General features: G+C 53.1%; 1 protein-coding gene across 1 annotated transcript in view; it reads left to right on the top strand.

The window, feature by feature from the left end:
- The window catches only part of SDHB (succinate dehydrogenase complex iron sulfur subunit B), a 30,789-nt gene extending 22,580 nt beyond the window's left edge, over positions 1–8,209 (top strand). The window contains 5 exon segments of the mRNA NM_001290613.1: positions 1,031–1,167; positions 1,802–1,918; positions 3,015–3,116; positions 4,350–4,472; positions 8,000–8,209. Coding sequence (NP_001277542.1) covers positions 1,031–1,167; positions 1,802–1,918; positions 3,015–3,116; positions 4,350–4,472; positions 8,000–8,077 — 557 coding nt within the window. The 3' untranslated portion in view covers positions 8,078–8,209.
- The last annotated feature ends 5,609 nt before the right edge of the window (positions 8,210–13,818 follow it).

The following is a 13,818-nucleotide window of genomic DNA, read 5'->3' as shown; positions in this document are numbered from 1 at the left end:
TAACCGTCTGAGCCACCCAGGCACCCCAGATTTATTTTTTAAATTGTATGCCATCGCTTACAAAAGCATATTTCTCTGCTGGGATGCCAGGCTTACATAAATATATTGACGACATTCAGTCCCCTGGGGAACTATAGGAGTATTTGCTTAAGACACGCTTATTAAGATTCACAGAAGGGAGTGGTCTTACTATAAAAGTGATAACCCAGTGCACGTCTCACAAGTAATCACATTTCTCTGGCCTGATCTTCAAAAGACAGCTTCAGAGAAGTGGATTCATACTGCATAGTCATCTTTAAACTCTGAAATACCTAGGAAATTTCCCTACACGGGACGTGAGTCCAGGCAAAGAGAAGTCTCACTCTCAGGGTCCTGCGTCAGCACCTTATTTTTGCTGTGCTTTGGTTCCAGTTAGTTCATTCTTCTCCTTGGAAGGTCAGTGCTCAGCCAGTTTACGTGGGTTTCATATCCCCAGAGCCGCTATGCTGCTAGTTTTGGTGAAAACAGAGTAAGAGTTCTATGTGGGTGATCACACCCAGGCCTAAACCGGAAGATGATATTTTGCTTTTGGTTTCTGTCTGTTAGAGTTTGAGTTCAAGTAACAGGGACTTTAAAAAAAAAAAACTTTTCCCCCCCCGGAAATACATGAATCGTGGAGCTAGGACTGATGTGGGCCCTCTGTGATGCCCCTGGAAATACATGAATCTTGGAGCTAGGACTGATGTGGGCCCTCTGTGATGCCACCAGTGCCCCAGACCCCTTCTGTCTCCCAGCGCCATCTGTGGCGTGTCGATGCCAGCCTCAAGGTTACCTCACGGTCCCAAAATGGCTTTTGGAACTGTGGCCGCTAGATCTGCATTCCAGGCAGAAAGATGGAGGAGAGGGAAAACAGCATCACCTCCTGCCCCAGTGGATTCTGTGTCAGTGCTGCCCCTGATGGTAGAGGAACAACATTCCAGAAAAGAGAGTTTGAAGCTGGACCGCCTGAGCGGGGGCGGGGAGGAGGTGTTAAATGCATTCTCTCTATCAGGCATCTGTGGCTCTTGCGCGATGAACATCAACGGAGGCAACACTCTGGCTTGCACCCGCAGGATTGACACCAACCTCAGCAAAGTCTCCAAAATCTACCCTCTTCCACATATGTATGTGATAAAGGATCTTGTTCCCGTGAGTTTCTGCCTCCCTCCCTCCCTCCCTCCCTCCCATCCCCCCTTCTGTCTCCTATCCCCCCCATCCCTCCCCCTTTTTTATCTTCAGGGGAGAGGGGAAGAGGTGTGTGTGAGAGAGAGAGAAAGATATGTTATCAGTTCTTTAGGGCAGGCTTTTTCCCTGAGTTAAGGAATTTGAATGGTGGAAGATAAACCCACCTAGAAGATTCTCCAGCAGCTCATTTGGTGAGGATTGTTTGGGAATAACTGGGCACAAGATTGTAGAGTTGGAACAGTCCCAGAATCAAGAATTTGGCCATAACTACAAAGAATTCATGTGGAAAATCCCAGTGGGGAAGGCAACACTGGTTACGCGTTGGACTTTAATTTCTGCCTCCCCGTGTTTGACCACCTTCACTGGAGGGGCTATGGGATTGGAAGGCTTCCTGAGTGGGTGAAGGAGAGATTTCCGAGCCACAATTAACGCTGACGATTTCTCCTTCTGCAGTCTTTGCACAGATCCACGCCGAAGTGAGTCAGACTTCTGTAGGATCGGGGGGGAAGTAGGGATTGTCCACGAAATGGGGTGAATAAGGAAGCTAAGGAGTGGTGGTGAAATCTGACCCTGTTTTCCTTCTGCCTCTTAACCTCAGGACTTGAGCAACTTCTATGCTCAGTACAAATCCATTGAGCCTTATTTGAAGAAGAAGGATGAATCCCAGGAAGGCAAGCAGCAGTACCTGCAGTCCATAGAAGATCGTGAGAAACTGGTCATTAGTCCCCATTTATTGTCTTGCTTTGAGGAATCTTGTTGCCAAGATGCTTGCCAGGAAGTGTGGCTTGGGGGGATGGGGTGGAGAGTGGCAGCATGGGATCGTGCGGACCGTTTATTTAGTGTGTTCTGGAAGGAAACTACAAGAGCATCTGTCCAGGGGCTGGACTGCCATCCTCTCGGGACCACGTGGGCAGTGTGAACCCACAAGGGCCCACAGTGGACCAGGGGTCTGGAGCAGGCCCACACTGCCTAGAAGGGCACGTCATTACCGTGTTGCAGGATGTTTGTCTTTTTCAAAAGAAACCTGTATGCAGATTACCAGGTTTTTCCAAGCTGACGCCCCCATCAGAGGCTCTTTGACACTCGGGGGCAAATCAGACACGTCCTGGCCGTTGGTGGTCCTGCTTCCACCACCTGTTTTGCAGACAGGAGCAAAGGAGTTCATGGCAAAACTGGGACTAGAACCTTGCTGTTCTTTGCTGACACCGAGAGTCCAGGGATTGCTGGGCAGGGTGGGGGACAGCCCTGTCACTCTGAGTTCCAGTATCCAGGCTGTGAAGTTTTTTTGTTTTGTTTTTTTTTAATGTTTATTTATTTTTGAGAGAGAAAGCACGAGCTGGGGAGGGACATGGAGGGAGGGAGGGAGACGGAATCCCAAGCAGGCTCAGAGCTGGTCGGCACAGAGCCCGACGCGGGACTCGAACTCATGAACCTTGAGATCATGACCTGAGCCGAAGTCGGACATTTAACCAACTGAGCCACCCAGGTTTCCCTGGTTGCTTTTCTTTGTTTTGCTTTTTGGGGGGTTTGTTTGTTTTTAGATAACAGAGGTGGTGTATTAAAGGATAAGTACATTGTACATGGCCTTCAGAACTCTGGGTTCTAATCCAGCAAATGTTTACATTTTGGTTCCAAGATCTCTTTTTACAAATCTGATACATCCCTACAAGCCACCCCTAGGATTTTGCCAAGAAAACTCACATGCAAATAGTCGCTTTGTTCACGTGCCGACCGCCGACATCACACTCAGTCAGCTAGAAACCCAAGTCTCTTCGGCCTTGGGCCCCTGAATGCCCTTTCCCTCCGCACAGGACGGGCTGTATGAGTGTATTCTCTGTGCCTGCTGCAGCACCAGCTGCCCCAGCTACTGGTGGAACGGAGACAAATACCTGGGACCTGCAGTCCTTATGCAGGTAAGGTGCTCCTTCGTTGCTCTAAGACAAGTTAAAACTGAGGCATCCAGAAGTCCCAGAGGACGGTGGGTTGTTGGAAACCAGGATGCCAATGGGCGTCCGTCACAGGCAGGGCAATGGGGTGCCTGGACTTCGCGTGGTTTCAGTACATCTTCTGCAAGATACCTCGTTTCTGTGTGGTGAGGGTCACCCCGAGGCAACGCACGCCCTGCAGATGTTAAAACGCATTCCTTGTGCAGCTGTCTCTTGCTTCCCCACGTGCCTGCTTTCCCCAGACCACATCTGTCAGGCAGCCCCCCGTCTCCCTCCCCGGGGAGTTTGGACGTGCAGGCCGGAGAGAGAAATTTGACTGAGGGGCAGCCTCCCAGCTGTAAGTTTGGCACTTGTTTCCAGGCTGATGAAAACCTGGAGTCCTGGGTTTAGGGGTTGCTTGGAGAGGAGGCAGCACAGCCTTTCTGGGCACATCACTGCATGTGTACTCACTGCAGGGAAACTGCCTTTGTTCCTTCCCATAAAGCTGTGCTTTTTAAGTTTCTGGCCAGTGCTTTTCTCAGATTCTCGAGCAGCTCAAAAACACCAGTTCTCATTTCTCATCTTCCCACAAAAAGGGAAGCTCCGTGCGGTGTGACCACTTAGCAGCATTGATTCCCATCCACATAAAAGATCGAACGACGAGGCCCGTTCGTTCACCGTTGGCACCCGCACCATCGCTGTGAGGTCCTGGGGAACGGAGCCCCCTCCGCCTCCCTGCGCCAGCAGCCCGTGCTCGGGCGGTTGACCGCCTTCAGCCGGCCCAGGCCAGGCTCCCAGATGGGCTGGCCAATCACGGGAGTCTGTCGGTGGAACAAATATTAAATATCCTCTCTGGACAGAGATCTTAAGTCATCAGTCTACGGGAGACTGTGGGTAGGTGCTGTGAAGGCGGTTCCCTGACTCAGATGCTGGGCATCCAGGAAGCCAATGAGCGCCTTGAAGTGATGAGGGGGCGGTGCCTGCTCGCATGTAATTAAGCACCAGGGTACCAGGTGCAGTGTGGCTCAGAAGTTGGGGGGTCGTTAATCAAGGGGGTTACCGAGGAGAGGGGGGGGCCTTGCCTTGAAAGATGGCAGGACTTAAGGAGCAGAGACGAGGCCCCTAAACTGAGAGACTCCCTCCCTTCTGCACCCCTGCCTGGGGCTTTGAGCTGTGACGGGTTAAGCTGCCAGCTCAGCGCCTCGGCCCCCGGTTCCCCAGGCCTATCGCTGGATGATCGACTCCAGAGACGACTTCACGGAGGAGCGCCTGGCCAAGCTGCAGGACCCGTTCTCCCTGTATCGCTGCCACACCATCATGAACTGCACGAGGACCTGCCCCAAGGTACGAGGCGCCGGCGGCCCTCCGCCCTGCCTCCGGGCCGAAGCGTCCGAAGTGCCATGTGCGGTTCCCTCTGTGTCCCTGTGCCTCCGTCTCGCAGCGTCCCACAGCCAGTCTGCTATGCTCTCGCAGCCAGCCCGTTCGTTCTCGGGGTCTCTTCTCGGTCTCAGCTCGAGCTCACCTAGCTTTCCCTCCCCTTCCTGCTCGTCCTCCTGCTTCCTGGACTCGCCCTGATTTCAGCTCCGGCCATCCGCCTGTCTTCTCTGCGTTTCTGTGCCACATCCGAGGCGCGTGGCCCGCTGTGGGCTGGCTGCGCGTGGCCCGCTGTGGGCTGGCTGCCCTTCGGTCCAGGCGGTGGGCAGGGAGCAGCCCGGGCCACGCAGCTCAGAGCATGGCTGCCCCTCGAGCAGAGACTATAGGCAGTGGGGTGAGTGTGTGAGCAGGCAGCAAGATGGAAACCGGGATAACCAGCCAGCAGCTTTAAAGAAAGCGTGGGGGGAGGCAGCCGAGCTTAAACAGGACATCCAGGTGGGTAATTCCCTTCTTTTTTTGCCTGACACCCGTGTTTCCAGGCGCCCGTCTCTGCCACGGTGCTTCTCGTGGTCCATCAGCAGTGGGGCCTGGTAGGGGCCCCCAGGCGGGGGTGAGGCTCTGCCCCCGGGACCTCTAATTTGTGGGGCAAGTTAGACCACTGACGTGCTCAGAACAGCTCCTGGCACAGTGAGCGCTCAGTAAATGGGCCCACAGACGGGTGCCCGGCCTGTTCCAGACTCAGAGACAGCAGCTCCGGGGGGCACTTGGCTTCTGGGTGCATTCCCTGGGGGGCGTCTTTGCATGACACATGGGAGCAGACAAGAACGGAGGCTGTCTGGAACCCATGGGAGGACACACGGGCCCAGATTGTTTGAACTGGAAGGGACCCTTTTACAGATGGGGAAGCCGAGCCCGGGCAGGAGTAAAGAGGGCAGCGACCTGCCAAGGTCACTGTCGGGGCAGGGCAAGGCCAGAAAAGCAGGCCCCCTGCCTCCCAGACTAGCCTCTTCCTGCTGCCCCAGATCAGGTGGGCTCGGGTGTGCTGACCCCCTAGTCCTGTGGTAAGCGGAGGCGGGCAGGGGCGCCGTGGACGCTCATCCCTCACCCCATCACCCCCTCCACCTCCCCAACGCAGCCTATGTTCCCCGCCTCTCGTGTGCCTTTCCAGAGATTGCACGCTGTACCAAATGCATACAGGGCCTATTCAGTCCCAGTCACTGCCTTTACCCCTTAATTTATTTTCGAGATCATTCCATAGCAGCCTTGGAAGAGTGTGCTCTCTCCTTTTCTTTCCTTCTGAAGATCTCTTTTTTTCTTTCTCTTTTTCTCTTTTCTTTCTTTCCACACATTTCTCCCCCTCCCCCACCGCCACCCCCCACACTATGGAAGTGCTTTATTGGCAGTAGGGTCGAACATACAAAAGGTTCTCAGCGGATGGGACCAGGCAGTCACGAGGCTAGGTGACACCATGAGTGCGGAGAGGGAGGTGGCTTAAAAGAAATCCCATCATCTGGAGCGTCCTGATCACAGCACTCCACAGCAGCCCGTGGGTCTCCTCCGACCATCCTGTTCCAGGGCTTCCCAGGACAGCCTCCTTGGCCTCGGGAGGCGTCATAGTTACTCGGCCCCACCAGAGTGGGGACTGCAGGGCGGACAGCACCGGCTCCATAGCCCAAGATCGGGGGCATCAGCCCCCGCGGAGTCCAGTATGGAGAGGGGAGTGCCGGGGTCAGGCCAGGGCGGAGCATCTGGGCAGGGCCAGCTGGCCGGACGGGCTTGATCTCGGGCAGAGCCGGGTGCTTGGCATCAGTGAGAAAGTTGTTAAAAGGTGCCACCTCCTGGAAAGAGGATCTCTTTTGCATTGTTGGTGGCAATGCAAGCTGGTGCAGCCACTCTGGAAAACAGCATGGAGGTTCCTCAAAAAACTAAAAATAGAACCACCCTATGACCCAGCAATGGCACTACTAGGCATTTATCCACGGGATACAGGTGTGCTGTTTCGAAGGGACACATGCACCCCCATGTTTATAGCAGCACTATCAACAATGGCCAAAGTATGGAAAGGGCCCGAGTGTCCATAGATGGATGAATGGATAAAGAAAGTGTGGCGCATATATATACAACAGAGTATTACTCGGCAGTCAAAAAGAATGAAATCTTGCCATTTGCAACTACGTGGATGGAACTGGAGGCTATTATGCTAAGTGAAATTAGTCAGAGAAAGACGAAAATCATATGACTTCACTCACATGAGGACTTTAAGAGACAAAACAGATGAACATAAGGGAAGGGAAACAAAAAGAATATACAAACAGGGAGGGGGACAAAACAAAAGAGACTCTTAAATATGGAGAACAAACAGAGGGTTACTGGAGGGCTTGTAGGAAGGGGGATGGGCTAAATGGGGAAGGGGCACTAAGGAAGCTACTCCTGGAATCATTGTTGCACTATATGCGAACTAATTTGGATGTAAATTTTAAAAAGTAAAAAATAAAATTAAAAAAATAAATTAAAATAAATTTTTAAAAAAGTGACACCTCCTGGGAGCCTGGGTTAAGCGTCCACCAGACTCAGGTCACAATCTCGTGGCTCGTGAGTTCGAGCCCCGTGCCACAGAGTCTGCTTGGGATTCTCTCTCCCTGTCTACTCCTCTCTCCCCCTCTCTCTGTCCCTCACCCTCCCTCTCCTTCCCCCTTCCTCCCTCTCTCCCTTTCTCTCTGCTTCTCTCCCCCCTCAAAATACATAAGTAAACTTTTTAAAAAGTGCCACCTCCTTCTTCACTCCCTCAGTTTCCTCTGCACGATTGTTGGAGCTGCGTGTGCGTACAGATTCAGGCCCCTGAGAGGGCAGCGCCACTCCTCCCCCGCCCCGCCCAGGTCACGGGTGTTAGAGGTACCAAACTTCCACTTCCTGCTCAGGGCCCGTACGACCCACACTGTCATTTCAAGGGTAGAGTTGTGCTCCTAGAAAGACGGGGCTCTCTTCTCACCTCGGCTGCGTCCTTGTGCCCTGCTGAGGCGGCCGGCGCTCACCGGGCTCGTCATGGTGCCTCCTGCGGAAGCAGGGTTACTGGCCAGTCAGGCTGCCACGGGAGCTTGGGAAGGGTCCCCAGGGAGGGCCCTTCCTTCCCGGCACCCGTGAGGGCTCTCGTGTGTCCACGGGAACGCGTAAGAGACTGAGGGCTGCCGGCTGGTTGGGACGCCGGCCGTGGCCGTGGAAGAGCTGCCCTCTCCTGGACGTGCGTGCGTCTCGAGCACACGGCCCCCGTGGGTCTGCGCAGGGGGGCGGGAGGGGTCACCGGAGCCGTCCGGCCGCTGTGAGGCGTCTCCAGGTGGACACCGGAGAGCCCTGAGCCCCAGCCCCTGGCTTTGAAAGGATGAGATTCGCATCGCCTTGCTTTGACCCCAGCCCCACTTGAGGGGGGTTCGCCCCAGGCCCTGGGTTCTTCATTCAGTCTCACGTACCCTTTGGTACTGATTCTCTTTTCTTCTCTCAAGGGGCTGAATCCAGGCAAAGCTATTGCTGAAATCAAGAAAATGATGGCCACCTATAAGGGGAAGAAAGCGTCAGTGTAACTGTTCCCGCGCTAACCGCGACTTAACCGGCCCAGCTGGACATACTTTATATCCAATTTGAGGTCTTGATTTTCCATGAATACAGCATGTATAATAAAGATTCTAAGAAAGAAATAAATGTTATTCTACTTTATTAACAAAAAAGCACGCCTGTTCCTTTTACTTGCTGAAGAGGGATGCACGGGTGCCAGAAGGAAGGGCCCTTATCCTTGAAGAGGGCCCGACCCTGGAACTGAGCCCCTGGGGGTAGGGCGGGGTCCCGGTGGACAAGCCTCCTGGGCCTGGGACTTGTTCCCTTTGCCCTTCCCCCGTGGGACGCCCTCAGGCAGCTTCCTCCTCCTCCTGGCCTCTCGGTCTGCCCAAGTGGGGGTGGGGGGGGGGTTGTGACCCTGCCCACCTCCCCCCTGCTCCCTGCAGGAGGGAATGTGTGCGTTCACTGATGGGAGCTCTTGTCCTACAGCCTCCCGGGTCCTGAAGCTTTCAGTATTAGAATTACTTCGAGCCACGTCTTGCTAAGTCAGTTAGACGCCTCCAGCACAGAGCAATGACCGGGATCAGCTGTGACCTTGAGTTCCACGGCTGACCTCAGGAGACCTCTCCAGGCAAGCACGAATTCCCAACACTGCCAGAATTCCCAACACTGCCACCTTGGCTGTAACACTCTACCACGAAGGCAGCAACACTCACTGAAAAGACAGATGGTGCAAAAAGTGCGGCAGGTCGGAAACGGAAAGCCCCGCAAACACCCCGAGTCCCACACCGCCTCCCCCAATGACAGCTGAGGCACTTCCTTCCAGACCTTTCTGCCATGACAAATGGGCGTACAGAAAGCTTTCCCTTCAAAAACAGAGTGCAGGGGCCCCTGGGTGGCTCAGTCAGTTAAGCGTCGGACTTCAGCTCAGGTCACGATCTCACGGTTCCTGAGTTCAAGCCCCATGTCGGGCTCTGTGCTGACAGCTCAGAGCCTGGAACCTGCTTCAGATTTGTGTGTCTTTCTCTTCCTCCCCCACTCGCACTCGGTCTCTCTCAAAAATAAAGATTAAAAGAAATTTTAAAAAGTGTATATATACACACACACACACACACATACAGTACAATATGGGTCGCCCAGGTGGCTCAGTCATTGAGTGTCCAACTTCAGCTCAGGTCACGATCTCCCGGTTCGTGGGTTCAGGCTCCACGTCCGTGCTGTCAGCACAGAGCCTGCTTGGGATTCTCTCTGGCCCTCTCTGCCCCTCCCCCACACGTGCGCTCATGCTCTCTGTCAAAAATAAACATTCTTCATAAAAGATTTTATTTTTTTAAGATTTTATTTTTTAAGTAATTTCTTCACCCATCATGGGGCTCAAACCCACAACCCCAAGATCCACGGACTGAGCCAGCCAGGTGTCCCGAGAATTACTTTTCTTTCTAAGGCTGAATAATACTCCATTGTGTGTAGATGCCACAGTTTGCTGGATCCATCCATCCCTCAGTGGATACTTGGTTGCTTCCAGGTTTTAGCTATCATCAATAATATAGCAGCTTTCTATTCTCACCCCACAATATATAAGGGCCTCTTTGGTGCTAATAATGATCTGCCTCAGTGTGTGCGTGTGTGTGTGTGTGTGTGTGTGTGTGTGTGTGTGATTTATTGTCCACCTTAGCCTTTGGCACCCCTGGTTAAGTGTTTGGTGGGGCAGGTGCACAGTGATTCTCTACTGCTGCCCATTTGGGCAAGCCCTCCTTACATTCAGGAACACTCCAAGGCTGCTTTTTAACTCACAGCAGTGAGATCATCCAGGAAACAAAGGCCTCTTGCATCGTGAGGCAGGCAGCCAAGAAAAATGTCTGACTCACCCAGGATGAACCTTTAATGAGCATTGGTGGCTTTGAAAAGGGACAGTTCAAAAGCACTAGTCTTGTCTCCAGCATTACTCATTAGGAGAGGCGAGGTGCTGGGGGGTAAAGATGAGCAAGATACGTTCCCTGCCATCCCTGCCAAGGTCGCCAAATTAAAACACAAACACACACACACACACACACACACACACACCAAAAAAAAAAAACAACACACAAACATTGTATTATTAGAAATTCAGAACAGGGTCCTCGCCCTAAAGTATAGCATCTCAGATGCTCGACCACCCCAGTGAGACCACACGGGTAACCCAACCTCTGGTGTTGAAGCCTAAACCCGGAAGTGAGAACTGAAAACCCCCCGGGGCAGCCCCCATACCTTCCATACCGTTGACACCGATTCAGCCTCGGGGAGGTCACATTCCTTGGATTCATGGATAATTTGACTTTGCTTCTAATATCCAGGTCTGCAGAGAAACATAAGTTTTTCCCACGAATAACATGATGGCTCAGAAAGACGAGCTCTGCCCCCCCAGCTGCTGGTACGAGGCAGTGTCCTGGGAGTTGTCACTGCAAATCTGCCTCAGGGCACGTCAGATTTGTGGCTTCAGGGCACCCCGTCTCCACCGGGGCCAGATGGGAACACGGTACCAACCGATAGTTGTATTGACTGTTTATTTCATCTTTCCCTGGATTGCACGCAGGCAACCGTTCTATTTTTAACAGTCACAAAGGCTCGTTCTAATAAAAACTGCAGATCTCAGCGGAGAGACGGGAACCTGTCCTTTGTGCTACTTCTGTGCCCCGATTGTGTCCGGACGATGTGCCTTCATCTGCAAAAGTAATACTGTGGAATTCGTCCAGTTTCTCTAAGACTGAACCCAGCCACGTCTTCTTACCTGGTCGTTGGGCAACTTTCACTTCTGTGCCTCTCTTTTCCTATATATAAAACAGGCATTAACCGCATTCGCCTACTAGAATTGTGGTTCAAGTCTCAATGAGAATAAATGTTAAGTTCTTACTCAAAAAATAAGTAAGTATGTGAGGTGATAGATGTGTTAACTCAATGAAGGGAATCCTTTATACCTCAAAAAAGCTGAAAATTTTTTAAATAAATACTTAACATTAGTTTTCAAAAAGATGGGGCACCTGGGTGGCTCAGTCGGTTGAGTATCTGACTTCAGCTCAGGTCACGATCTCGCGGTCCGTGAGTCCGAGCCCCGCGTTGGGCTCTGTGCTGACCGCTCAGAGCCTGGAGCCTGTTTCGGATTCTGTGTCTCCCTCTCTCTGACCCTCCCCCGTTCATGCTCTGTGTCTCTCTGTCTCAAAAATAAATAAACATTAAAAAAAAAAAAAAAGATAAATGAGAAAGCATCTAGCCTGCAGTAGAGCAAATGCTCCAGAAACACAATTCAACTGATTGGTCTCAACTACCCACGACATGCAAGGCCCACTCGGTGCCACGGGGACCACACAGGCCTTCTATTCCTGGCCCCTTGGACTTGACGACCCGGGACGTTTCTGACACGCCTGACCAGAGTGAGGGACCTCCCTCCCACTCAGAGGATGGTTTTTCTGGGCGGAACCAACAACGCTCATTTCTCATGTCCCACTGACCACTCGGTGCAGGGACAGAGTGCCACCAACAGACCCCAACACCCAAATTCTCTCTGGCCCTTCTCCTTTTTGCCCAGGAGACTGTAAGACAAATTGCTGAAACCCCACTTCATGTGTCTGGACGGCCATCATCTTGTCATGGGTTCTGTCACTAGGTGAGAAAATCCGCTTTCGTGGCAAAAATCTAGCAAAGCTGGAGAAATTGAGAAGTAAGGCAACGCTCTAGAATCAACTGGCCCAAACTAGTGACTTCTCAATCCTTTGGCCACGTGGACCACACATATGTTACGTCTTTCTCGCCAGTCCCCAAGGGAGCAGCAGCCCTGCAAGGAAAGTTCCTTGATGGGTCCTGACCCACAGGTGCCTGGAGCCCAACCCACAAACCACTCAGAGGACCACACAGGGAGAGCCACTTCCCCAGAGGTAACCCCAGCAGATGGCAGAGACTTCCACATCCTCTGTGGTTTGGGAAGAAGCTTCCTCTGGCTTCCTGCCCCATGAAGGCGATGGGGAGAGCGGCAGGTGTGCCTCCTCCCTAGATGGGCGTAGAGGGTGGAGCCTCTTCAAAGCCAAGCAGTAGGAAGGGGGGCGGGGAGTGGGCGAGGGAACCAACCTTGCAGTGCGGGTATCTGAGCCCCCTGCTCTTATGAAGCTTCTAGCCCAGCGCCAGGAGCTAAAGAAAGCAACTGGCTTCTACCAAGCACCTGCTATCTCTCTTCACCCTCTGAGCCACGAAAGAGGCTCAGAGAGGGAAAGTGCCTTTTGTAAGCTCATACAGCTAGAAAGTGCCTGATGCACATCCCAACCCAGGAGAGGTGTCACAGCCCAGCCCCAGCCCCAGGACCACACTGCCTCTTGGCAAGGCCATGCTGGCAGGCCGGTTCTCCACACCCAGCCACTGTGCCTGCTGTGGGGGTCTGGGCTCCCCGGGGAGGACATCCGTCGGGCATATTGAGCTAAGCCCTGGGGGAAGAAATGGGGACTGTGAGAAGTTAGCCTGCCCGCACTGGAAATGTCATCGGCAGATGACACAGGACTTATCTGAACTGAGTGAAGCCAGCCGCGTCCCCCAGGCGGTCAAGCTGCTAGGCCAGCAGCCTCCCAGCTCGGTAAGTGGCTCCACTGTCCCCCATCCGCTCAGAACTAAACCCTGGAGCATAGCTGATTCCATACTCCTGCACGTTCTCGTCCCACCCATGAGAGGGTCCTGCCAACATCTGTCCCTTTAGCAAATGGACGTATCGAGCTCTTGCTGTTTAAGACACTGTCGAGGCCTTCCCTTCTTTCCCTTCTCCAGAAGGTGCCATCCTACACCATAACCCCCCATCGGAGCTCTGGCTTCTTCCAGCCCTTTCCATGACAGGCAATTGTTGGAGTTTTCCTCTGCCTGCCTTTGGCTGTTCCCCGTGTCTGCTTTATTCACCATCGTGTTCCCAGCTTCTAGAACCGCTTGGCACGCCATAGATCGTATTGGATAGATGACAATTGGATAGATGACACATTGGATAGATGACAGGTCCCATCCTTGGCCCTGATATGGTCGTTCCCTGATTTACTCCAGACCCTGGGGGTCTCTGACTCACCCTCTGCCTTTGGAGGTCCTTGGTCCAGAAGCCACCGACCCCAGGGTCAGGGGACGCCATGTTGGCAGTGTCACAAGCTGCATACAAGTATGAGGCCTCCGTGCGTCCCACTTGTGCAGGTGTATCCGCAGTCATGAGGTGAGGCTTCTGAGGCCTGGGTTATACCTCCGCTATTTCTCCGGCATTTTAGAGGCCTCTCATGCATCACTGCAGTCTCCCCGTGCCCACGCCCTATCTCTGAGGGGCGTATCTGACCGTGTGAGTCTCTGGGCGGGTGTGTCTTCCTTCTTTGACATTTAGTGAGCCGTGCCAGCTACTGTCCCAAGTGTTTGATGTCTTTCCTCATGTGAGCCTCACAACGCTGTGAAAGCAGGCATCGCTAATGTCATTGCCATCCCGTAGGTTAAAAAGGGAGGCCCAGAGAGTCAGGTGACTTGCCCAAGGTCACCCAGCCTGGAAAAGATGGAGGCCAGCTTGACCCAGGCTGCATAGCCCTTGACCAGTATCTGGGGCCCACTCTGTGCGTGCCGTGCGTTGGTAGGGGGTTGTCATAGCTGTGTTTCTGAGCATCACATCACCGTTGCATATGTGTGTGTTGTCTCTACGTGTCACCTCCGTGCGTGACTCTGTATGCGTGTATCTGAGGTTGTTGTGTACCTGTGTGTTGTTGGGCCAGAGCTGTCCTGTTTCCCTGAAACAGAC

The sequence above is a fragment of the Panthera tigris genome, chromosome C1, assembly GCF_018350195.1.
Source record: "Panthera tigris isolate Pti1 chromosome C1, P.tigris_Pti1_mat1.1, whole genome shotgun sequence".
Lineage (NCBI taxonomy): Eukaryota > Metazoa > Chordata > Mammalia > Carnivora > Felidae > Panthera > Panthera tigris.
The sequence above is the reverse complement of the archived record's forward strand: the minus strand, read 5'-3'. Positions and strand labels throughout refer to the sequence as shown.